The following is a 24,402-nucleotide window of genomic DNA, read 5'->3' as shown; positions in this document are numbered from 1 at the left end:
ACCTAATAGATTCTGATCCTGAAGCCCCATCTCCCAGCAGACTCATTTGCATAGAAGGTCTGCTGGATGCTGCTGAAGTCACTTCACCTGCTGCTTTGGAAGCACAGGGGTATAAACTGCAGTGGGTCTTATCACCCCACAACCCGGAAGACAGCGCTGCCCTGAGAGTTTAGAGGTCGTACTCTTCACCCTCTAAAATACACGTCCAAAGTCCATGTGCTGGCTTAATCATTCCTTACCAGTGAGGTATATAATAGTTGGTAGCAAAAGAAATGATGAAATGCATTTCTGTCAAATGACGTCGTTTGGCACTGGGGAATTTGACATAAGCCATAGATAGAGATGTCTGGCTGCCCTGCAGAGGAATGACACCCCGGGCCTGGCAGATCATAGTCCATAGGCATGCTTGAAAACCGTGTTTGCCTTTAAGAGAGAGCCCTGTCGCCTGGGAAATTTGTAGAATGCTTTCTTCATTATCTCTATTCCTGTCAGAAACCTACTTCCTGAAAGCAGTGAGCTACATCTTAAAAAGAAACAGCGTGAGCCAAAGGCAAACCAGAAAAAAGAAAGCTAGAGACTTCACATGTGTTCCCACCAGTATTTAGAAGAGGATGAGACACTTGTGATTTGGGAGTGATGGAAAAGGGAGGTCCAACCAGGAGCAAGTGCTTTTGAAAAGACTTCCCCTGGTGTGGCTGGCATCGAGGTGGATTTATTGTTATTAGTGCACATTTCTAAGAAGACGCTTGAAGCTTCACAGCATTGGGGGCCCTTCAGATGGACAGATCAATGTGGTTGATATGAAAAAACCATATCATATGGTTCCTGCTTTTGTTCCTGTGTAACACTTACTTGTAGGGTTAAACGGGGCATAGAACTGCTCACTGCACGGAACAAATAATGTATTTTACTGTTTATTTGTTTTTGAGAAAGAGAGAGAGAGAGAGAGCAAGTACAGGAAGAGCAGAGAGAGAGAGAGAGAGACAGAATCTGAAGTAGGCTCCAGGCTCTGACCTGTCAGCCCAGAGCCTGACGTGCGGTTTGAACTCAGAAACTGTGAGATCATGACCTGAGCCGAAGTCAGACGCTTAACCGACTGAGCCACCCAGGCACCCCACAAATAATGTATTTTAAAACTTGCTTTCAGAGAGTTGATTTTTTTCTCTAGATTCTAAATGGCCGCTTTGAGCTGCCTTCAAGCAAACAGGCTAACTCTCACTGGGTAAGATATCTGCATTTGGTGTGTAACAGCATAAACAGATTATACAACCCAACAGGGATAATACGAGGTAACCCATGTTATAAACTTTAAATTACATACAATTTTTCATATATAAAACCTATTTTATAATATGCATAAATGTGTACTTTTATATTCTAACCATATATTTTTATATTTAAGAAACAAAATAAAAGCATTTCATAAACTATCCTGAAAAACAGCTCATGGCTCAGCTTTAGGGCATGTCTGTGTGTGTGTATTTACTTTCGTACTTAAAAATCATATAAATGTAACAAAAGGTAGATATTGCCACTGTCTTACAAGTGTTGAAGTTCAACAACATTCTTAATGTTAATCTTGTCAATTCTACCTTTATACAATAAATATAATTGCTTACACTCATTATTAAAAAACACAAACATGCTCTGATAGTATTTGGTACAAATAGTGGAACGGATGAATTTGGCTTTGATGCTTTCAAAGGAGTATGGTCAAATGTATTCAATATTTTAATCACGTGTCTTTGTTTTGTCCCAAGTTTTTTTTTTATGCAAAGAGCTTGCTTCTTCAAGCAATTTAAAGAGAACACAGAAATAAGTAGAAATGTGATATGTTTCAAATCATTCATCTCAATTTTTAGGTATTTAGGATTTGTAATATATTAAGCAATCTGGATATCCTTAGGATTTTGTTAAAAAAAAAACAGGCTAACATTTATGCACACTTTGCTATTTATCTACTTTTGCCATATATATATATATATATATGTATATATATTTATAATTGGGAACTTATCTTCATTCTATAAATACGTATTTTGCCATATATATATATTTATAATTGGGAACTTATCTTCATTCTATAAAAAGAAGACGTATAAATCATGCCAGGTAGAATATGGATATTTACCTTTTATTTTTATAATCTTTAAATTTTATTGTTAAGCATTTCGTAACCTCATGAGATTTTGAGAATGCCTTTTTGTTTTATGCTTCAAGGTAACTGCTGAAGCTCAGGTTTGTACTGATCCACAGAATGTCTGCAAACTTCAGCATTTGAGGTCTCTAGGACTCCTGTCTGACACAGAGTGCAGGAGTAAAGGAGACCCTGAGGCCAGTGGAAACCATGCGGGGGAGTATCTAATGTCACATGGCCATCGGCTATCTTTCTCCTGACACGGTCTCTCTGAGAGTCATTCAAGCACATCAACGAGTACCTTCTGGAGTCAGGGCAGAGGCGAGAGGCCCCCAGAGCCAGCACATCATTGTAGCTGTGATCCTGACCAAGCTCTTTTCCGGCTGTGAAATCCCAGGTACGATGAGGTATTGCAGCCAGCGAGGTTGGGTGACCCGTGCCTTGTGCTGTCACATTGTCCAGCAGAGAGGGATAAAGTAGCATTTGCTATGGGAAAGCTGTGGACAAAGTTGGGAGGGCTTTGGATTGTTGCCTCAAGAACTGACTCCTGGATCCGTGTTAATCCATATCGAGCGTTAACTTTATTCTGCAAGTGAGAAAACGAGTGGATGAGAATGAGTTGGGTCAAAATATTTCCAATGCTGATATGATTTTTTTAATCCTTAGATGTTCTAAGGAATATTTAATCCTTTTTCAGACAATATAAATCTGTGTGTTTTTTTTCTCTTACCTCCTAAACTGATTGGCAAGTCCCTCTTCTTCATTAAGTGTGGTAAAAAAGTTTAATGCTTTGACAGTATGATTACTTTTCTATCAAAATAAACCCAGGTTTCTATTTGTAAATTTATTTTCTTGTTATTTTATTTTACAGATATTTAATTAAAATACAATTAAACAAAAGTTTGTTAGCTTGGAAAACGACCTTAGGACAAGATTTACCTTATAATTTGCCACTTTGGTAGAGAGAATGTTTTTCTGAAAAACTAATGACAATATTTTATACATTTTATCATTTTTTAGTGATTGTTCAGATTCACTGACATTTGAAAGTAATTAAATGGGGAAATATTAAGATATTTTCAAAACCCAAGAGTCAGATCTATTGAGGAAGAACAGTTATCTGGTTGTTTATACATGTATCAAAATAGTTTTTGGGAAAAAACGCTTTCTCACTTGTAATCCCTATGTATATAAATATTTTTCTAGGAGTAAGAGATTATTAGGTATTTTTTAGAAAGTATGATTTATATAAGCAAAGGGTAGGGGAAGCATCATATTTTGGGTACATATAAATAAGTTCCATGTAATATAGGTACTTGAACTAAATATATATTTATTGTATAGTTACATATAATATATAATATGTTATTATATTTGTATCTATATTTGATCTAGACTACATTTAATATATTGTATATGTATTTACTTATATATATTTATTTTAACTCAAGAGTATCATTTACTAGCCTTCTGACCTTGAGAATACTGTTTCTGCTCTCAGAGCCTCAGTTTTCTGCATCTAGAAATTAGAGCATCAATGTGCAGCACTGTTGTTAGAAGGACAAGTTATGCCTCCCTCATATAATGTAGTCCTAACCTCCCTTTCCTTGAATCTCATGGTCTCCGCATTTACCTTCCACTGTAAAAAGGAATCAAGAACCACCGATTATGAAGTTCAAGGGATAATGCGAATAAATGAGGAGACTCTGACATAAGCAATGTGGCAGGCACGGTTTTTGTCCAATTGGTGTGTGTGTGTCCTTACTAGGCAGGCGCTTAGTCTATTTGGTGTCAATATATTTGCGATTTGGGCATAACCCAGACACTAAGTGGTGAAACATGAATTTTCAAATGATGATATAAATGTAGATTTTTAGGTGAGGCTGGAATAGATCCTTTTTAAAAATTGGCAATGGATTCAATTATTTTAAAAACAGCAAAAGCTTAACGTAACAAGCTTGTAAGCACAGTGGACCATTATTAACCATCTGTTAAAAGGTAGTACAAAGGAAAACTAAAATAAAGTTTTTCTTAATGTTCGTAGATAAACGTTTACTTTAATTCATTAGCTGTCCCTGTTACTTCATGATGAATACTGTCATTTTTATGCCTATGGACTATTGCATAGGAATCAAGCCTTGTTGTTTGACTGCAGCCCTAGAAATGAGCGAGGAGAGAGTAATATACACAGAGCTGAAATCAGCCCATTCAAGGCAACAGGACAAAAGACGTCCAATGGTTAAAAGGAGAGGTAAAGGTTTTTAGTTTGTTTTCCTGATATCTGAAAACACGACGATGTCAAGTAAAAACTAGTGAAATCGTGATAATGGTGTCTGTACATATTTGATACTCTCTGTCTGGTGCTCAATATGTCAATGGGTCTATTTAAATGTAATAAGCGATGAGATTTGTGACCACCGTAAATAGCGTTATTCATTTTAAATTCCAGAATGAGATTCCATTTTGTTCTAATTCCGAGGACCTTGCTGTGCTCAATGCTTACTGTATATTTTGCTCTCTGATTTTGGACAGGATTTCCATGGCATATCGTTGCAGTCACCCTGGGATTTCTATGTTTATTCTTCCTGCTGGCAATCACAGGCTTGGGATATATGTGTGAGTATCAGGCACACACATTTCACAAGAACAATGAGCCAGACTGATAAAGGAAATGCTGTAGCTACTGACTCTACGGAAACTTTAGAAACTATGGAGTCCTATAGAAATGGTAGTAATCATGATGCTGTTGATGATAATATTGGCGATGTGATTTTATTATTTTGCTATCACTTAACCTTTCTACCACGCAAACTAGTGTATGTCATAGCTGTATTGGCACAACATTTTGTACTTTGAGGCCTACATATATTATATATATTTTCCTCCTTATATTTTGTGTAGGGGGAGCTTTTCCATGCGAACAGAGAATTGGAAAAATCTTAATTGGAATTTTATATTCCTTATCGTACTACAACACTGTTTAAAATATAGAGGAATAAAAAGCTGATTAGTTTTCTCTATCAGTTTTTATATATTCTATGTCAAATTTGTATGCAACACTTGTTTTTAATATGAGTTTCCTGATGGTTATTATTCTTTGTTTCATTCTGTGAGCAACAATTTTGAGTATCTTCTCTGGTGCAAGAAACAGGGATTTTAAAAAGTCAGCTCTTTATAGGCTCAGTTAAAAGGGGACAGTTTTTTTTTTATAAGAAGAAGTTTTTAAATGAAATATTATTAGTGCTGGGATACTGGCGTGAAGGTAACAGGTGGATGGCATATTCTATGCTGAGGTCAAGAAAGGTTTCCTGTAGGAGATGATAATTGATATGAGGTAAAGGATAGGTGGAGTTTAAACAGGACACTCAGGGTAGAGAAGACTCATCCAGGCCGAAAACAACATGAACCACAGAACATATTGCTGTCCCAGGGAATTACAGCTTCCGGACAAATAAAAGAAGTAGCTAGAAATGGGTTTGACAGTCAAACCCATTTCTAGCTACTTCTTTTATTTGTCCGGAAGCTGTATAATATTAATATCATGTTAAGATATATTAGATTTGTTCTCAAAAGAAAAGAAACTTGGAAGATTTTGGATTTGGGAAAGGTCAATCTGAATCGACTGGAAAGTGCATGGAAGGACAAAATAGGAGGATGTTTCAGGATTAAGGGTTAGTTAGAATGACTGAATTAGTGCTATGAAAGAAGTAAAGAAGGTTTAGGGACCATACATGAGAAATATTTAAAATGTAGAATTGCTAAGATGTACATTTTATTGAGTGTGTGAGGGAAACAAGTGAATCAGTGATACCATTTGACGTGAAGTTTATACATCTTGGCAAATATATTCCATTAAATGTTATAGAAAAACACAGGAACAGAAGGCTGTGATTTGGGATGTGTGTGTGTGTGTGTGTGTGTGTGTGTGTGTGTGTGTGTGTGTGACTGTGTGGGTGCGTGCGTGCGAATAATGGTGAAGAGTGAGGTGCTTGTGACATATCAGTGGAGATGACCAGAAAGAATGAGATTGGTCTGTGTCTGTTAGAGTGAGCTTTGGCGGAAGACACAGATCATCAGCATGTACAGGGTAGAATTAAAAGTCTAGAGATCAAGAGAGACGCCTAGATTAGAGACATGAATTGTGGATTCACCGATTAATGTACAAGTCTGGGAAAAGCAGCAGAGGAAAGCAGAAGCTATACCACGCTCTACCTTGTGAAACCAGGGAGAATAGACTATTCTAGAAGAACAAGTGTGAAGCGGGGGATCTCAGGGTAAATCAACATTTAGAAGTAGGTAGAAGATGAGTCAACAGTGGCAAGCAATGATGCTTAGTTAAACAAGTAGGAGGAGATCCAAAACATTATGGTATCATGGAGAGAAGGCAAAGGTAGTCAAGGGTTCCAACTAGTACTGGAGGATCAGGTATTATAATGGCTAGAGATATGCTTATTCAATTTGGCAAGAGAGAGGCCGAAAGGATATTTTCTAGAGTAGCTCCAGTGGGATAGTGGGTATGGTCAAATCCTGACTGTAATGGCTAAAACTCATTCAAACATTAGGAAGCAGAGAGGGTGAATACAGTGAATACAGATCAGTGAATTCAGAGATCAGTGAATACAGAAAAGTATTTATTTTAATTGTGGCTAAGCGAAACATTTACCAAGCCTTGAAAGTATGTGGATCTATATGATCTCCAAGGTTGTTAAAGGCAGTATAACCGGATACAAACACTTAGTGAGTTTGGTACTGTCTTCTACAGCTCAGCATGATTCAGTAATTCTCACCCTAAGTGTATATCCAACAGATGTACTTGCACATGCACAGAAATGAACTTCTACAGGACAGTTTGTAGCAGTGCCATTCACAACGTCGAAAATCTCACAACTACTCAAATGATCATTATGGGAGAGTAAATGAGATCTCTGCAATTGATTTACCAATGGAATTTAGGTGATAGTCAAGACAACGACAATGGTATCCAACAATATGCATGAATTTTAGCAGGAGCATGTGAAATGGAAAAACAAAGCAAGAGCACAAAAGTTTGTGCATGTCACGATACACTTTTATAAGATGAAACAGTGCAAAACAAATACAATAAATAGTAATATTTCAGGAAATACAGAAAAGAGGCAATAACACCATATATAAAATGTCGAAGGGAGTAATTGAAATGTGCATTAGTTACATCGTGTGAGAGAAGTAGGGAGATGAGATGAAATGACTATCAAAGTAAATAACTGTAATGCTTAAGGTCCTGGCTACAATTTGGGGTAGCTAACAACTTGCTAACTAAGGAAGACAAACCAGTTCTGAGAGCAATGTGGTAAGTGTCTCATGAATGCAGGAATGTGAACAATCTTATGTTAGCACGCAATCTGAGAGTAAAGAAAAGAACTCTGTTACAAACAATATGTAAAGAAAGGACAGGAACTTTGTGGCAAAGCTGACTTGAGATGATCATATGCAAGAGAAGGGAACCATGAGAAGGAAACTGTGGAGGGTTCAAGAGAGAAGTTGACAGTAGGAGATCAAGATCACCAAAGATTTAATAGGGGATGAAATCCAGAGCAGGGGTGAGAATTTCACACTTGTTCAATGCGAAGCCCATTTTTTTTTTTCTGGAGTAGAGTGAGAGATACCTGTGTATCTATAGGAGGAGGTGCAGGAAGGTGAGGAGAAGGTATCCTTGCTGGTGACTGTTTCCATGCGAAGGAGCAGATGAGGCCATGTGCTCAGAGAGAGGGAGAGTCAAGGAGGTGCTCCAGATAATTTAGGCAAAGTATAAATGCTTGAAATAGCTGTTGAATTGAGAAAAGAGTGTGATTCAAGAACTGTACTGTGTTAGATTGAGAGGTGAAATGGTGAAGAAAATCTAAGTGTTGGTCAGCATTAGTTTGTATGTGTACAATTTTGTGATGTTTTTGTCATTTGTGTTTCAAAACCTTGAGGAGAGATGAGATGGTGAATGACAAGTGTGCTCCAAAATTGGCTATTTTACATATTAAAAAAAATTTTTTTTTTTAAATTTTTCAAGGAGGCTCCCCACCCAACTTGGGCCTGACCTCACGACCCTGAGATCAAGAGTGGCTTGCTCAATGCAGTGAGTTAGCCAAGAGCCCCAGCGAAGCTGGCTATTTTTAGATGTGCATAAAGACTAGGCTGCAAGCTTCTTGGTGGTCCTGCCAAAATTGGTTCTGTCCTACGTGTCCTTGGATGGACAAAAAGGGAAGGACAAGGGAAGTGATTGGTGCCAAGAAATGGTAGTATTTAGGTACAGGAGGTATTAATGTGGTTGGTTTTTTAAATGGTTTTTATTTATGGTTGAGAGAAAGAGATAGAGAGAGCACAGGAGGGGTGGGGGGTGGACCCAGGGAGAGGGGCACAGAGGATCCGAAGTGGCCTCTGTGCCGATAACAGTGAGCCAGACGCGGGGGCCCAACTCATGAACTGTGAGATCATGACTTGAGCCCAGGTCAGACGCTTAACTACCTGAGCCATCCCGGGGCCCCTTAAGGTGTCTTTTCAGTTCAGATCCAGTGTAGGAACACTGGAATGGATGACTGAGTTGAAGCAGTAGTTATATTTATTGCAACGGAGTACATGAGGAGACTGTGCAATTGATGTTGGAGTTTTACAAGTGGACGTTGCATTTGGTTCAGTGATGGGTGGTAGAGAGCTGGAAATGACGATTCCTAGCTGCCTAAAATCCTTAAGGGACCTTTCATTTCATGTTTGTAAACTTAAAGAGCCATATACTGCGTGATTTTACACTTTTTTATTTGTGAGTTTGGAGAAGATACTGCCAATTTGCTCAGAGATTTTTCACTTACTTTTTGCATATTAGAAGTCGCCATGTGTGCTCTTCCTCTATGTATATTCAGTGAATTAATTATAAGCTTGTACTAGAGGAGAGTCAAATCCCTGGTGTTTAGCTTCCTGTGCAAATACTACATGCTAAGTAAAATACTGGCTACCTCATTTCACCAACTTTGTAATCATTATTTGAAGAGTAGGTGGGATAGAAACTAAAAGTATATTTCATTTCCTGTTTACATTTCTGTTTTATAGAAGTTGATTCCTCTCTCACGTACTTCCAAAATAATGTATAGCAAGTTATGATTTTATTTAAAAATCTGTTTTATGTTCTGACACTTCAACATATTGTAACCTGGCAATTTCTCCTATCGTACTTTCGTTTAGTCAGCGCCACTCACTGTGCCATTTAGAATTAGAGTAAGTGATTATAATAAAATGATCCATTGCAAGCGTTCAAGACCTTCATTTTATAAAATGAATTGAAGTTTTTCACAGGTGTTCAGGAGAAATCAGACAAGATATGAAAGCACCAGAAGACAAGAATGCTTCCTTAGCAGAAGTTGAAGATCACTTAATTTTACTACCCACTACAGGTATGTACTGAATGATTATACTGATAGTTTACAGTTTTTTTTCCTCCATGGAATTATCTCATTCTGTTCCATTTTAATGTATCATTTTAAAACTTTAAATTCTATTTTGTCAAGTCCTTTAATTTTGCTCACTTTTTAAAATTAAATCCATTGTCTTTCTTCTAGCTAATTGAATTCTTGACTTTCACAAAGTCATGTTGATTTGACTGAGTAATTTCTGATTGTGGATGAATTTTCTCCAGTCTAGATCTCTTGGAATTAATACCATCCTCTTATATTCACTGAGGTGGATTTCTCCCGAAGGGAGAACGGCTTCCTATTGGAGCAGTGTATCTGTACTTGGGAAGTCAAGATTTCTCAGTATCATCTTAACGATGGTCTGACGTCTGTCAGTCTCTGGCTCCACAATTTGACCCCAAAGCTATTCTCAACATGAGGCTTTTGGGATACAGGAAAACCACCTATTTTTTAGTCATTCAGTCTGATGTAAGCAAGATGTATGCATACATGTATATATATAAAGAAAGCATATATATACATAAAGGAAGCATAGGTCTCTAAGTGGTCTTGTGGTTGAGGATCATGTGGCCTTTGTTTTCAAGATAAAGACCATGACACATTACTTTTTCAAAAAAAGTTATTAAATCCCAGCTGGTTAACATATAGTCTGTTAATTCATTCAGGAGTAGAATTTAGGAATTCATCACTTGCATACAACACCTAGTGCTCATCCCAACAAGTGCCCTCCTTAATGCCCATCACCCATTTGGCCCTCCCCTCACTCAACAGCCCTCTAGCAACCCTCAGTTTGTTCTCTGTATTGAAGAGTCTCTTCTGGTTTGCCTCCCTTTATGTTTTTAGCTTATTTTTCCTTATCTTCCCCTATGTTTATCTATTGTGTTTCTTAAATTCCACATATGAGTGAAATCTTATATTTCTCTTTCTCTGACTGACTGATTTTGCTTACCACGATACACTCTACTTGTTCATTGTTGCAAATTTAAGACTTTGTTCCTTTTGATGGCTGAGTGATATTCCATTGTAGAATATACCGTCTTACCCATTCATCGGTGATGGCCATTGGGCTCTTTCCATGATTTAGCTATTATAGATACTGGTGCAATAAACATTGGGGTGCATGTGACACTTCAAATTAGCATTTGTGTGTCCTTTGGCCGAATGCCTAGTAGTGCCATTATTGTTTCTAATTATAGGGTAGCTCTATGTTTCATTTTTTGAGGAACAAAAATGAGGAACAAAAATGCTGTTTTCCAGAGTGACTGCACCAGCTTGCATTCCCACCAGCAGTGCATAAATGTTCCCCTTTTTCCACATCCTTGCCAACATCTGTTCTTGCCCAAATTGTTCATTTTAGCCATTCTGGCAGGTGTGAGGTGGTATCTCATTGTGGTTTTGATTTGTATTTCCCTGATGATGAGTGATGTGGAACATTTTTTCATGTGTCTGTAGGCCATCTGGATGTCTTCTTTGGAAAAGTGTCTGTTCATGTCTTTGACCCATTTCTTCACTGGATTATTTGCCTTTTGACTGTTGAGTTCCATAAGTTCTTTATAGATTCTGGATACTAATCCTTTGTCTGGTATTTCATTTGCAAATATTTTCTTCTATTCCGTCCATTGCCTTTTAGTTTTGCTGATTGTTTCCTTCGTGGTGCAGAAGCTTTTTATCTTAATGAGGTTCCAATAGTTCCTTTTTGCTTTTGTTTCCCTTGCCCCTGAAGACATGTCGAGTAAGAAGGTCTTGCAGGTGAGGTCAGAGAGTTGTTGCCTGTTTTCTACTCTAGGATTTTGATGGGTTTGACATTTAGGTCTGTCATCCATTTTGAGTTGTTTTTGTGTATGACGTAAGAATGTTGTCCAGGTTCATTCTTCTACATGTTGCTGTCCAGTTTTCCCAACACCATTTGCTGAAGAGACTGTCTTCTTTCCATTGGATATTGTTTCCTGCTTGGTCAAAGATTAGCTGGCTGCACATTTGTGGGTCCATCTGGGTTCTCCGTTCTGTTCCGTTGATCTGTGTGTTTACTTTTGTACCAATACCATACTGTTTTGATGAAAACAGCTTTGTAAAACAGCTTGATCCAGGATTGTGATGTGTCGAGCTTTGGTTTTCTTTTTTAACATTCCTTTGGCTATTCAGTGTCTTTTGTGGTTCCGCACAAATTTTGGGTTTGTTCTAGCTCTGTGAAGAATGATGGTGTTATTTTGATAGAAATTGCATCGAATGTGTAAATTGCTTTGGGTAGTATCAACATTTTAACAATGTTTGTTTTCCAATCCATGAGCATGGAATGAAGACGATGACACATTTCAAGGAAAATGGTACTGCTGTGGAGGAAGCTGTTACCACTTTTCAAAAGAGGAGAAAACTTGGGAGAGAAGCGTGGTGTCATGCCGAGATCTGCAGTCTAGTCTCCTGAAGATTGATACTAAAGAGGAGCAAGTATGTCTACTTTCCTAAACCTTATGTAAATGCTTCGAGCGTGCAAAGCATGTCTGGAGTTCAGATAATTGTTTCGACTTTCCTCCAATATTATTTGGCATGTTGTTTTGAAGCACTTTGTTAACTGGTGCAGATTTCTCTGTGGAAGAGACATAGGTGTAACAGTGACCAAGAAGAACCATTGATTTAAATCAAGAAAAACAGCCATTCTGGGCATGCCATGGAATGATTTTCAGTCTTTAGTATTGTATATATTGCATCTTAACACTTAGTATGCTTCAAATGGCTGAGCATTATCTTCTCAGGGCTAATACAGGACAAAAGAACTGCTTCAAGGTATGAGCATTCTAAAGAGATAATTTCTCATTGTACTGAGTTCTGTTGTTGCTTCATCAGTATATGGGAGGCATTAAACTTCAAAGGGAAGATCAGTCTCTACCTTCATGGCCATGGGAAAAGAGGTTGAAAAATGAAGAGGTTGAATGTAGCTAGAAGGATTCTTTTTTTTAAATTATTTTTTAACATTTATTCACTTTTTAAGAGACAGAGAGACAGAGTGTGAGTGGGATAGGGGCAGAGAGAGAGGAAGACAGAATCTGGAGCAGGCTCCAGGCTCTTACCTGTCAGCACAGAGCCCGACGCGGGGCTCGAACTCACATACCATGTGATCATGACCTAAGCCAAAGTCAGACACCCAACCGACGGAGTCACCCAGGGACCCTGGAATGATTCTTTGGAAATGATTTTTTTCTTTTGCTTATAATCCAGAATGACAGAGAAAGCATCTCTTTTCTAGAAGAGAAAATGTAGATCACATTTGCCATTACTTTTAATGTTTGGCAATATAAAGTCAGTAGAATGGATTCTGTGGGGTTCCTTCTAATGATTCCATAAATATTCCATGTAGGCACTGAGTTCTAGTTACACGATCTAGTTCTATCAGTGATATTTCTATTAGTGTCTTGTGAAGGATGAATTAAAAGCCCTATGTTTTCAAAAAAGAAGACGAAATAAAACCCAAACCAGGCCAATACTTAGGGGCATGTGGTTGGCCCAGTTGGTGGGCCATGTGCCTCTTGATCTGTGAGTTCAATCCCATGTTGCATGTAAAGCTTACCTAAAACAAACAAACAAACAAACAAACAAAGCCCTGTGTTTCTTGTTTATAAAATGCTTATTAAAATAATGTATTGAATATGAATGATTCACTCATAAGTATGAGAAACAAATGAAGTACACATTAGCACATTGGGTCAAACAAATTTTAAAAATCCAGGACCTAATAATCCAGGACTTAATAATCCAGGACCTAATAATCCAGAACCTAGTAAGTAGCTTGATTAATTTCAACCTCAGCTGTTATGAATCAACTCAAATGGCTGGAGTTTGCTTCTTTCACAAATTAAGTTTATTTTTAATCCGTATTTCCCCTGTCATTTCCTATTCAGTTTTCTTCAGTTTCACTCCTGCCATTGAAGTTTCTGGACTTCAGAGTTTCAATGAGACTTCTTATACTCGTTATCCCTGTTTTTCCAGGAACTATCTAGAGCTTTTGAAATTTCCTGAGACTTTTGCCATTGTTTAGAGCAAAATCTGAGTTTCATAGTCTAGCCCCTCATTTGATGAGGGCTTGGCTCTCAGTATCTGAACTGGGCTGCTGGTACACTCTCTGAACCGGAGATCGACTTTGCTACAGAACAGCATTACTCTGACACTGCTGGTTTAGGATTTGCCATGTTTTGCTGCTTTACCAAGCCCAGGAGTGTAATGACAGCAGGGCTTAAGTCCATTGATACTGCAAACTGAAATTGGGTTTGATACCTATGCATACCCCTACGATCTAGCAAAATTATGTGAGTGAAAGAATCAAGGGACATTGAACATCAGTGTTTATTTGGAGACTTAGAAATGATAACATCTATTTTTGCCACACTTCTATAATTCCCATCCGTTTTCCTTAGGTATTCAATATACACTCTTCAAATTTGTCTGATGCAATGTAATTACTGTGAAGATATATTGTTGCATGTGTGTATTTTTGGGTACATTTGTGTTTGAGAGAGAGAGAGAGACAGAGACTGACAGAGATTCAATTATGTTGCTTATAGCAAAGGACATTAATTTGTTACTTTCCATTCAATATGCCAGTTGGAATAATGATTATAAAGAACTTACAGAATTTTTATGGTAGAGATATTTTAGACACTGCATGCATTATTCAGTGCCCACACTGTTAACACAGACTGTATGATATCCACTGCATACAGAAGGAAAATTCTCAAGGAAGTTTTATTTCCTGAGGTGTGTAGAGCAAATTAATGGGATACAGTGTTTTACCGCTTGTGTCTATAGTCTCTTCATTTTCACTGCTGTATAATATTCCCCAGTGTGGCTAAGAATCTCTAGAAGCTGGAAGTTTGGGTTGTTTCCACCTTTTGTGGTTAGGAACAGTCCTTCATGAATCATTCTTAGATGTGTCTCAGTGCAAAACTCTCTTGTGTGTCCTCACTTCTCTTGATAACAAATCATCCTAGGAGTGAAATCATTGGGAACAAGGTTCCTAAAGGTCCATTTTCATGCAATAATGTACAATTACATTTCAAAATGATATTAGCAACATTTTTAAAGATGGATTTTATATCTACCAATCCCACAAACTTGGTGCCGTGGTTTTTAATTTCTGCCAATTCATAGTAGTAAAATATATCCTGGTGGCTTTGATTTGAATTTTCCTGATCTCTAGTGAGCTTGGCATCTTTCTCTATTTCTTGGCTATATGCCCCATTTATTTGAAATATGTTCTCATTTGTTGTCCATTTTTTTCTTATTGGATAATTTTTTTCCTTGTTTATTTCTAGAAATACGTATTTGTTCTTTAATTATTGCATTAATCTCCAGACTTGAGGCTTGTCTTGTCACATGCTTTAAGGCATCTTAGGATGAGGAAAAGTTCCTGATTTAGTTCAATCACATTTATCTCTCTACTTTATCATATGGGGAGATTTGTTTTTTTCTAAGTCCACCCTGCCCCTTTGCTGATATCTTGGATCCAGTCACAGAGACTTGAGTGATACCTTCATTGAAGCATTTCCATTCCTGTGTCTTCTCTACCCCATGGAGAAATGAGCCTGCCTGTTCCATTTATCATAAAAGTGTTTGAAAATAAAAGTGCTCAGTGTTTTATTTATGAGTCCTCTGTGGGTAAGATGTTTTCACTGATGCTATGAATAATACTAATAATTCCAATTTTCTCACAGGTCCTTATTCAATCAAAAATAAAATACAATCATTGGATTGGATTAATTAGGGTTCGAGAAGGCAGGAATCCCTGGCAATGGCTGGATGGCTCACCCCTATCTCAGAAGCTGTAAGTTTTCATTTCACGGCCTTGCTCCCTTTCCTGCTCAATAACGGATTGGTAGATTATTGGTGAAGAGAGGAACAGATCCTTGGGGACTTAGGGAATATCGTTCATTCCATTTGATCTCGCTTCTTAGATCGGCAACCGAGTGCAAATCTGAGACCTCAAGAGACCTAAAGAGCATGATTTATTCCATGTTCTTTAATGGAAGGTCCTTCCAAACCCAGTGAAATGATATTTTGCTTTTGTATCTTGTACGTTATGATACAAGCACGTCCACAGATATGGTTGCAGGAAATGGTAAAAAGATAACGAGGAGAGAAAAGTGGCTACAGCCGGCCTCCTCTGTACGTGAAATTTGTACCTGTTTGCTTGGTATCATTGGAGAACAACAACAACAAAAGAGCTTTTTCCAAAGGAGTCATTTAGTAATCTTGCAGCTCTAATATGGTGTTTAATATCATACATGTTATTGTCCAGCACAAGTCCACAAGAATTTCTGGTAGCCCTGTTTCATTAATAAATCACATGGGTTTGTCAGTTGATGTCTCCGAAATGAGTTTAGAAAATGAAGAAAAGTGATCCGTTGTAACTAAATCTAGCTCACATGGGGGACAGTATGAGAAACACGGGCTACTTAACAGGCTGTTTATTGATGGCCCACAATGTGCCTGGCACCCTTCTAGCCACTGAAGCTATGGTGGTGAATGAAGCAAGCTACAGTCTTCTGCCATTGTGGATAGTACATTCCAATGCAGGCTTGAATGAGCTCTTGGTGATGAGTGACGACAATCTCAAAGTGCCAAGTGAATTTCATGGCACATTAGAGGGTGATACATGTTATGGAGTGATATGAAATCTCTTCTTTTTTGCTACAGTGCAAAGTGTCTTTTGTGTATGAGGTAAGAGGGAGAGATTTCACTGCTTTCAGTGGAGTGGTCAGGACAGACTCCTTGAGAAATGAAGTTCGCACAGCGCCTTGAATGAGCTAGGGATGTGGGTGAGCTGGTACAAATGCATCCCAGCAGTAACAACAGCTGTGGTCAAGACTCAGAGGTAGGAGTGTCCTTAGCATTCCTGAGGAAATAGCAAGAGGGCCTGGGATGCTGGAGCAAGGGGAACGAGGTGGGAGAGAAGTAGGTCAGAGAGGGAATGACAGTGGGAGCATGTGGGGATCAGAAAAATGTAAGATCTTGGATTGGTTCCTGAGGGTCATGAGAAGATATTAGAGGGTTTTAAGCGGAGGAGGGACAAAAGCTGGCTCCTGCTTTGGAGACGCTCTCTGGACAGTCTGTTGAGCTGAGATGGCCATGTGGCCAGATTCTACACTTGTTCCACAGATGTGTGCGAGACGGACAAGTCAGGGATGGTGTCAAGGTTTTGGTCCAAGTGTGGTAGGAATGATGTTCCCATTAACGCTAATGAGGCATATTTGGAATTCAGTTTTAGAGACAATGCTAGTAAAACTGTTAAGCATTTAGCTATGTATGGGGGTGTCGTATGGGCCTTGTGATAGATGATCATGGCGATCAGGTGAGAGGTCTGTGCCTGGGATGCAAATGTTGTGTGCAGCAGTGTATATAGACAGTATGACAAGTGCGAGGCTGGGATGATTCTCGGGAATCTAAGGGCTGAGCCCTCGGACACCCTCATGTTTAAGTTCATGTTAAGATAAGGGAACAAGAGGATAACAGAAAAAATCACAGAGAAAAGTGCTTCAAGAGACAGAAGGAAACCCATGAAGGGGCAGGGAGGGCAATGAAACCCCTACAAAGAAGTTCTACTGAAACAACAGCTGAATGTAAAAAGTTGGGGACACCTCCATTTTATTTCTTGAAATGGTTACTTCCCATCAGTTTCCTGAGGATTTGGGTGAAAATTAAAACTAAGAAATGTTTTTATCTGGACAGTGTAGCCCAGCCTTCACATTTAAAATCCAGGTACCTTTGGGTCTGGCCCAATTTCACCGAAGTCTAATGCTTCATTTGGTGTGGAAGACATTAGGCTCAGTGGAGAAAAAGTGCACTCTATTTTAAGTGCAAATCAGCACCTTTTTTGCTCAAAGTGAGGCTAGCAGTGGAGATGCTTGCTCTGGGCACATCAGTCTGAATTATAGGCACTTGGAAATATGTTTATATGTAATTGCAGTGTGTCACTTCATAAACATTCTTTATTTGATCACTTCCCAGACATGTCAGGAGTCTTAGCAGCATATTTCAAGTGTATATGTATAACTCCCTCTACCTTGCAGTCTACACTACCCTTCGTACTTCTTCACTAGTTCCAATGGTCCATTGGCAACATTTCATTAGGTGTAAATACAATTACGCTTCCTGATCTTAATGCTATATGCCCCTCTCAACATTTGTATAGCCATTGAAATAACTGCACATATATTTTCAACTTGTGATAAATTTTGCCTGAGAAATGTCTTTCTAAATGAATTTATTTTCTGGTGCAGGGATTTCCAACAGAGTTTATCTGATGTGAAATGTGGACACCTGAGACCATCAGCTATTTATAGTGCTGATTGTAGTAAACGCTTCCGTTACATTTGTGAAAAGGAGTTCTCTGGCCCTGATAATTAAAGAAGTGCTGTGATCAAATGTTCACTATTTTCATTCTTTAACAGCTGTAAGGAAAAACACAGGGTATTACTCAAATTAGTCAACTATGCTTGGCATATGAAGGATTATGATCTTTCAAACATCCCTCAGCATGGATAAAAGAGTAAGTTTTAGAAATAGTAAAATCATCCATCCCAAAATGAAGCTCCTTTTTTTTGAAATTCCAAGAACACATCCATCAGAGAATGTGAAAAAAGTTTGAGTGTAAGACTTTACATTTAAAATATAACTAAAAGATCTTGATTTAAATAGGTAGTGAATACATTTGCAATGTTCACAGTCTAAGAGGTCCTTAATGATGAACACATCCTCTCAACCCATTTTGTACTCTATTCACCTAGTTGCCACCTCAGAGGCACACATGTAACTGGTTTATATAGTATTCCAGAGGTATTCTAATGAAATACAACTATACACAGGGCGTCTGCTAAACAAAATGTTCCGTGGCTACAAACGACAGTAACGATTCTTTATGTTTCTGTTGAAAATGTACCATGCGTGTGTTCCATATCAGTACATAGGTAGCTGTATTACTTTGTATAAATTTCTGCAAATGTCACACTGATAAATGTTTTATTTCCAAAGGATGTTTAGGTTTGTCCCAGAATTTTAGAATTGTGTGAATGAAAGCACTTAATACTGTATTACTTGCCATAGAGCATATATATAGGGTAAATGTCTAGCAGTGTCATTTTTATGTCAAAATGTGTCCACATGAAATTTGCATAGACGTTGAATTTACAATAGATGCTCTACATCTCTATCTGCAGTCAGCAGCATTCAAGAATTCCTGCTTCCTCACTTGGTTACCAGCGCAACGTATTATCAGTCTGTTTGATTTTGCCAATAAAATCTTCACCAATCAAAAAAAAAAAGTTTATTGATTCACTTTTATTTTCGATATCCTGTTATTTGTGTCTCTGAGCATCTGTTTATGGTATTTCTTTTCATTTAAAGTGTCTGAGGGGCGCCTGGGTGGCCTGGTCGGTTAAGCGTCCGACTTTGGCTCAGGTCATGATCTCACAGCCGGTGAGTTCGAGCTCCGCATCGGGCTCTCTGCTGACCGCTCAGAGCCTGCAGCCTACTTCAGATTCTGTGTCTTCCTCTCTCTCTGCCCCTCCCCTGTTCATGCTCTGTCTCTCTCTCTCTCTCTCAAAAATAAATAAACATTGAAAAAAATTAAGAAAAAAATAAAGTGTCTGTCCATGTCTTTGTGGATTAATATCACAAACTTAAGTTTGAGCAAGAAAAAAACCCAGACACAAAATCACTCCTCCTATAACATTCCAGTTATTTATAAGGTTCTACACCAGGTAAGTCTAACCTATGCTATTAGAAATGAGGACAAAATTTCCTGCCACATGGATTATTCCTAAAACAAATAGTAATGGGAAATGACTAGTCTTTACCATGGTGCAACGTTATGCTTGGAAAGAAACCATGTCCCAGGTGCATTTCTCAGGTGCTGATAATATGGAGTGTAATAAGCTGGGTGCTGGTTACAGGGTGTTGTAGTGATCCCTTGGGCTGCCATGACAACAACCACAACCTGGGTGTCTTTGAACGACGTGCATTTAGTTTTTCATTGTTGTGGAGGCGAGAAGTTTAGAATTGCAGTGGCAGGGCCAAGCTCCATTTGAAACTTTTGTTTACTCCGTTGGAATAAATTCTTCCTCGCCTCAGATTAAGTCATGAAGAAAATTAAAAAAATGTTTTTGCCGTTGTTTGTTTTAAAGGATAAATATGCATAGTGTGAACTGGATGAAAGCAGATCATCAAGAGATCAATATATGTGGAGGCAGTTCAATCAGTGTTTGCAGGGAAAATTCAAAAGTCGCTTACATGGCAAGCGACTTTTCCAATCAAGAATCACAACTTCTGCCTTGAGAAAGTCGAATAAGGAAACGAAATAAAACCCAAATCAAATAAAGGTGGAGATCACAAAATGAAGAGCAGAAATCAGTGAAGTTGGAGCTAAAAGAAATAATAAAAGAAATATGACAGTGAGTTTTGAAAAGGCCGACAAGGTCCAGTGATAAACCTACAGCTGGACCGATCAAGAATAGGCCTAAATGAACAATTTGAAGCATGAATGAGCAGCATTATTACAGACATTGAAGGATTTACTGATGATTATAAGGGAACACGATGAAGAATTTTTTGCCAATGAATTCTAAAACCTAAAAGACATTGATTTCTGGAAAAAATTGATCTTTCAAAACACACTCAAGAAGAATTTGATAACTTGAACTTGTTGTATATCTAAAATGAGTTATTCAATTTGTAGTTAAAACATTCCAGACAGAACCCCTGATGGGTTCTCTGGTGAATTCTGGTAAATATTTACTGAATAAAGAGTCAAATTTAAAATGGGAAAAAAAACGTGTTCCAGGAGACAGAAGAAAATTGAAAATGTTCCAACTTTTTCTGTGAGGCCAGTGTTACTTGGATAGTGAAACCAGATAACCAAGAATCCACAGCCCATGTGCACCAAACAAGCAAAAATTCCTAACAAATAGTTGCACATCGAATTGCATGGAGCAATTTATTGAGATTATACATCATGATGGAGTGGGCTTTATTCCACATGTGCAAGATTAATGAATTAGGGTGATTTACCTGAATGATAGGCTGAGGAAGGAAAACCACATGATAGCCTTAGTAGATGCAGGTAAAGCACCCCAAAGTCGCCATCATTTCATGATAAATCGTCTCAGTAAACTAGGAATAAGTAAAGTAGGAATGAGATTGTCCTCAATATGATAATGACATTAGAAAGAAACAAACCCTCCAGTTAGTAATCTACTGAGCAGCGAAAGATTGAGTGCTTTCCCTTAACACCGGTAAAGAAGCAAAGATATCTGGACTCATCACCCCTCTTGACCATCCCAAGGGAGGCCAGTTCAGTTCGATACACAAGAAATAAAAAAGGGATACAGATTGGAATGCAAAAAGGAACGACCCCCATTTGCAAAGGACATAATTGCCAACATAGAAATCCCAGCGTTTCGCCTCATTCCACCTAACACTAATATGTGAGTTTATTTTGGTTCCAGATATAGGACAGTATGCGAAATTCAGTAATGTGTCTATGTGCTAAAAATAAGCTATTGGAAATTGAAATAAACAAAAATACCATTTACATTAGTATTGTCACTTGCTAGACCCCAAGATGTGAACTTTACTGCCCACCAGCTTATACTCACCCACCTTCATCCCACAGTTTTCCTTCCAGTGTCTCTCTTAACTCTGGCAAGTGGAAAGCAATAGCATCCCTCAAACAATAGTGACTGTCTTGACCAAACTTCAGCCTGCCCAGATCCCCCGGGGACAGTTTGAGTGTCATCCTGACTCACACCTGCTCAGATGAACCATGGAGTGACCTCTAGAGTGATTGATGATACCTTTACCTCATTATAATTCTAAAATCTCTACCCAAGGAGGAGCACGAGCCTTATCACAAGCCTTATTTACACAACACACGGTGTGCGTGGAGGCCTGTTTCGTTGAGGTGCATGTGTAACCTCAGGCCCTCCTCTACCTATGGTGACGTGGATCCTCTTTTTCATCCTAATTCAAAAAAAAAAGAGGGGTGCCTGGGTGGATCAGTTTGTTGAGCGTCCTACTTCGGTTCAGGTCATGATCTCATGGTTTGTGAGTTCGAGCTCCTAGTCGGGCTCTCTGCTGACAGCTCAGAGCCTAGAGCCCGCTTCGAGTTCTGTGTCTCCCTCTCTCTCTCTGCCCCTCCCCGCCCCTGCTCACACTCTCCTTTCTCTCTCTCTCAAAAAGAAATAAACCTTAAAATTTTTTTTTGCACATGAAAAAAGGAAACTATTCACCGTTGCTTCGGGAGTCATGACTTTGGAAGTTACTCCCACGATCTCCTCATTTGCTGCAAATAAAGTTTCCTTTTGTGACAACTCACATGGTGTAGTTCCTTTCTGTGACTCACCAAGGAGCAAACTCATGTTGATTTTGTTACAGTATCACACTAAATTAATAGTGTATATGTGCCAAAATATATGTACCATCTATGTGCTGAAAATGATGAAATACTTATAAGAGAAATTAAGACAAGTAAGTTGATAACTATACTATCTATGGTCCTAGATGGGAAGCTTCAAAATGATTATGATTTCTCCAAGTTGATCTAAGATTAAGTCAATTCAAATCCGAAACCAAGTAACATTTTTTTCTTTTTGGTCGTCACCTACATGCTGATTTTACTTTTTTAAATACAGGTTATTTTTAGGACAATTTTAAATGTACAGAAAGAAAATGCAAAGATAGTACAGAGTTCCCAGATACACTGTACATGCTATCTTACATGCTACATGTACATTAACATGCTATCTTAATAGTGTATATTTGTTACAGTTCAGACACAAACGTGATATATCTTTTTATTATTTAACATGCGTAATTTACTCAGACTTTCTATTCCAGGATCCCATCCAAGTTACCACAGCACAGTTAGCTGCCCTGTCTTCTTAAGTTCCCCCTGGGTGTTACAGATTACCCTTGTTCTTGATGATGTGGATAGTTTTGAGGAGGACTTTCTAGGTACTTAAAAAATGTATCCTTAAGTTGAGATTTGTCTGATATTTTTCTCATGCGTAGACCGGGGTCATAAATTTGGGGAGGGAGCCCACACAGGCCCAGAGTCACTTTTATCACATTATTATATCAAGAGTGAATGCTATGAATATGGCCTGTCACTGTTGATGATAACTTTCTTCAGTCCGGTACTATTTGCCAGGTGTTCCAGTGTAAAGTTATTCTTTGTTTCCCCTTCCATATGATTCTGTAATGAGTTTTTGGAACGAAATCATTATGTGCAGTGCGTACTTAGAGAGCGAGGAGTTATACCCCTCTCCTTGAAGCAGGAGTACAATGATACCTGGAGCTGTATTTGGAATTCTGCATGCAAATTTTGTCTCATTGCCCCCATGTATTTATTGGATCAATTCTTTTATCCTGGTATGGGTTGATGGATATTTATTTTTTATTTTGGTTTATAGTACAATGGTACTTGATTTATTTTGCCATTTATTTAGTTGCTTAAATTGCTGTTGCTTTAGCCATTGGGAATTCGTTCGTCTGGTCTCTCAATCCCTTTGACCACCCCACATTATGTTAAGTGCTCCCCTCTCTTCCAGCAGCACACATGCTCCAGACTCACCTTGTATAACTCCTACCTCTGACTTATAATCAATCATTTCTTCAAGAAGCCCAGATTCCATTAACTGGGTATTGGAATTCTAATAAAACTATGGCCACTACCTGAACTTTTCTTAAAAAAAAAAAACTGTGACCGCAAATTCGAGAAAGAACAAAGTAGGAGCACTCATATTACCACACTTGAAGACTAGCACAAGGACATAATAATCAAGGTATTTGTAGGGCACCTGGGTAGCTCAGCGGGTTAAGTGTCTGCCTCTTGATCTCAGCTCAGGTCGTATCTCAGGTTCATGAGTTCAAGCCCCACACTGGGCTCCACGCTGAGCATGAACCCTACTTAAAATAAAAGATACTGATGAAAGAAGATAGATACTCAGATCAATGGAACAAGATAGAGAGTTTAGAAATAGATTCACAAATAAATGGTCAATTGACTTTTGGCAAAAGCGCCAATGACATTTCAATAAGAGAATGTTGCTTTCAGCAAGTGATACGGGAATCATTAGACACTTATATGCAAAAAACTTAAAGAAAAGAATTCACGCCATCACAAAAAAATTAACTTGACATGGAGTGTAGAATTCAATGTAAACTTACAGCTTTTAGAAGACTTCATGGGAGAAAAAAATTCAACCTCAGGTTAATTAAAATTTTCTTAGGACAGAAGATGGCAGAACAGCATGGAAGTGTTTTGTGTGTCTTGTGTCCATGAACTACAGCCAGACCAACACTAAACCATCCTACACACTAGAAAGTTGACTGGAGGTTAATACAACAATCTGCACCACCGGAACCCAGAATTCAGCAGTTATGTGGTGCAGAGTGGTGAACTTGGGGAACGAGAAGCCATGGGAAGGGAGGTGCTTTTGTGGGTGGAGAGAGGATGGACACTGGGCAGGGGGGATGAATACAGGAATAGCACCCCTCCCCCAAAGCAGCTGGAGAGAAAGTGGAAAATTGGAAACAGCCACAGGGACTAAACTAAGAGGGAGAAAGGAGAGGGTTTATATTCCATTAAGACTGTAACCAAGGGTAGCACAAAGTCTGCAACTCTGCAGCTCGATACCTGGTGGTGCTCTGGGGGGAAGGGTGAATCCCCGCGAACAGAGTGGGGTCCGGGAGGTCCTCGGGCCACATGGGGAAAAGCAGTTCCACTGCTGGAAGGACACTTGGTAGAGACTGTTGAAGCCACTTGGTCCCAGTGGACCCCAGAAAACG

General features: G+C 38.6%; 1 protein-coding gene across 1 annotated transcript; it reads left to right on the top strand.

The window, feature by feature from the left end:
• The first annotated feature begins 2,077 nt into the window (after nucleotides 1-2,077).
• LOC123386825 (C-type lectin domain family 1 member A-like) lies at nucleotides 2,078-15,596 on the top strand. Its single transcript, XM_045062642.1, has 6 exons — nucleotides 2,078-2,534; nucleotides 4,266-4,388; nucleotides 4,670-4,753; nucleotides 9,445-9,552; nucleotides 11,858-12,015; nucleotides 15,273-15,596. Exons 1-6 carry the CDS (start codon nucleotides 2,372-2,374, stop codon nucleotides 15,384-15,386), a joined length of 750 nt encoding a protein of 249 aa, XP_044918577.1. The 5' UTR covers nucleotides 2,078-2,371; the 3' UTR covers nucleotides 15,387-15,596.
• The last annotated feature ends 8,806 nt before the right edge of the window (nucleotides 15,597-24,402 follow it).

Source organism: Felis catus, chromosome B4, assembly GCF_018350175.1.
Source record: "Felis catus isolate Fca126 chromosome B4, F.catus_Fca126_mat1.0, whole genome shotgun sequence".
Taxonomy (NCBI): domain Eukaryota; kingdom Metazoa; phylum Chordata; class Mammalia; order Carnivora; family Felidae; genus Felis; species Felis catus.
Note: the sequence above shows the minus strand (reverse complement) of the source record. Positions and strands in the feature narration are given on the sequence as shown.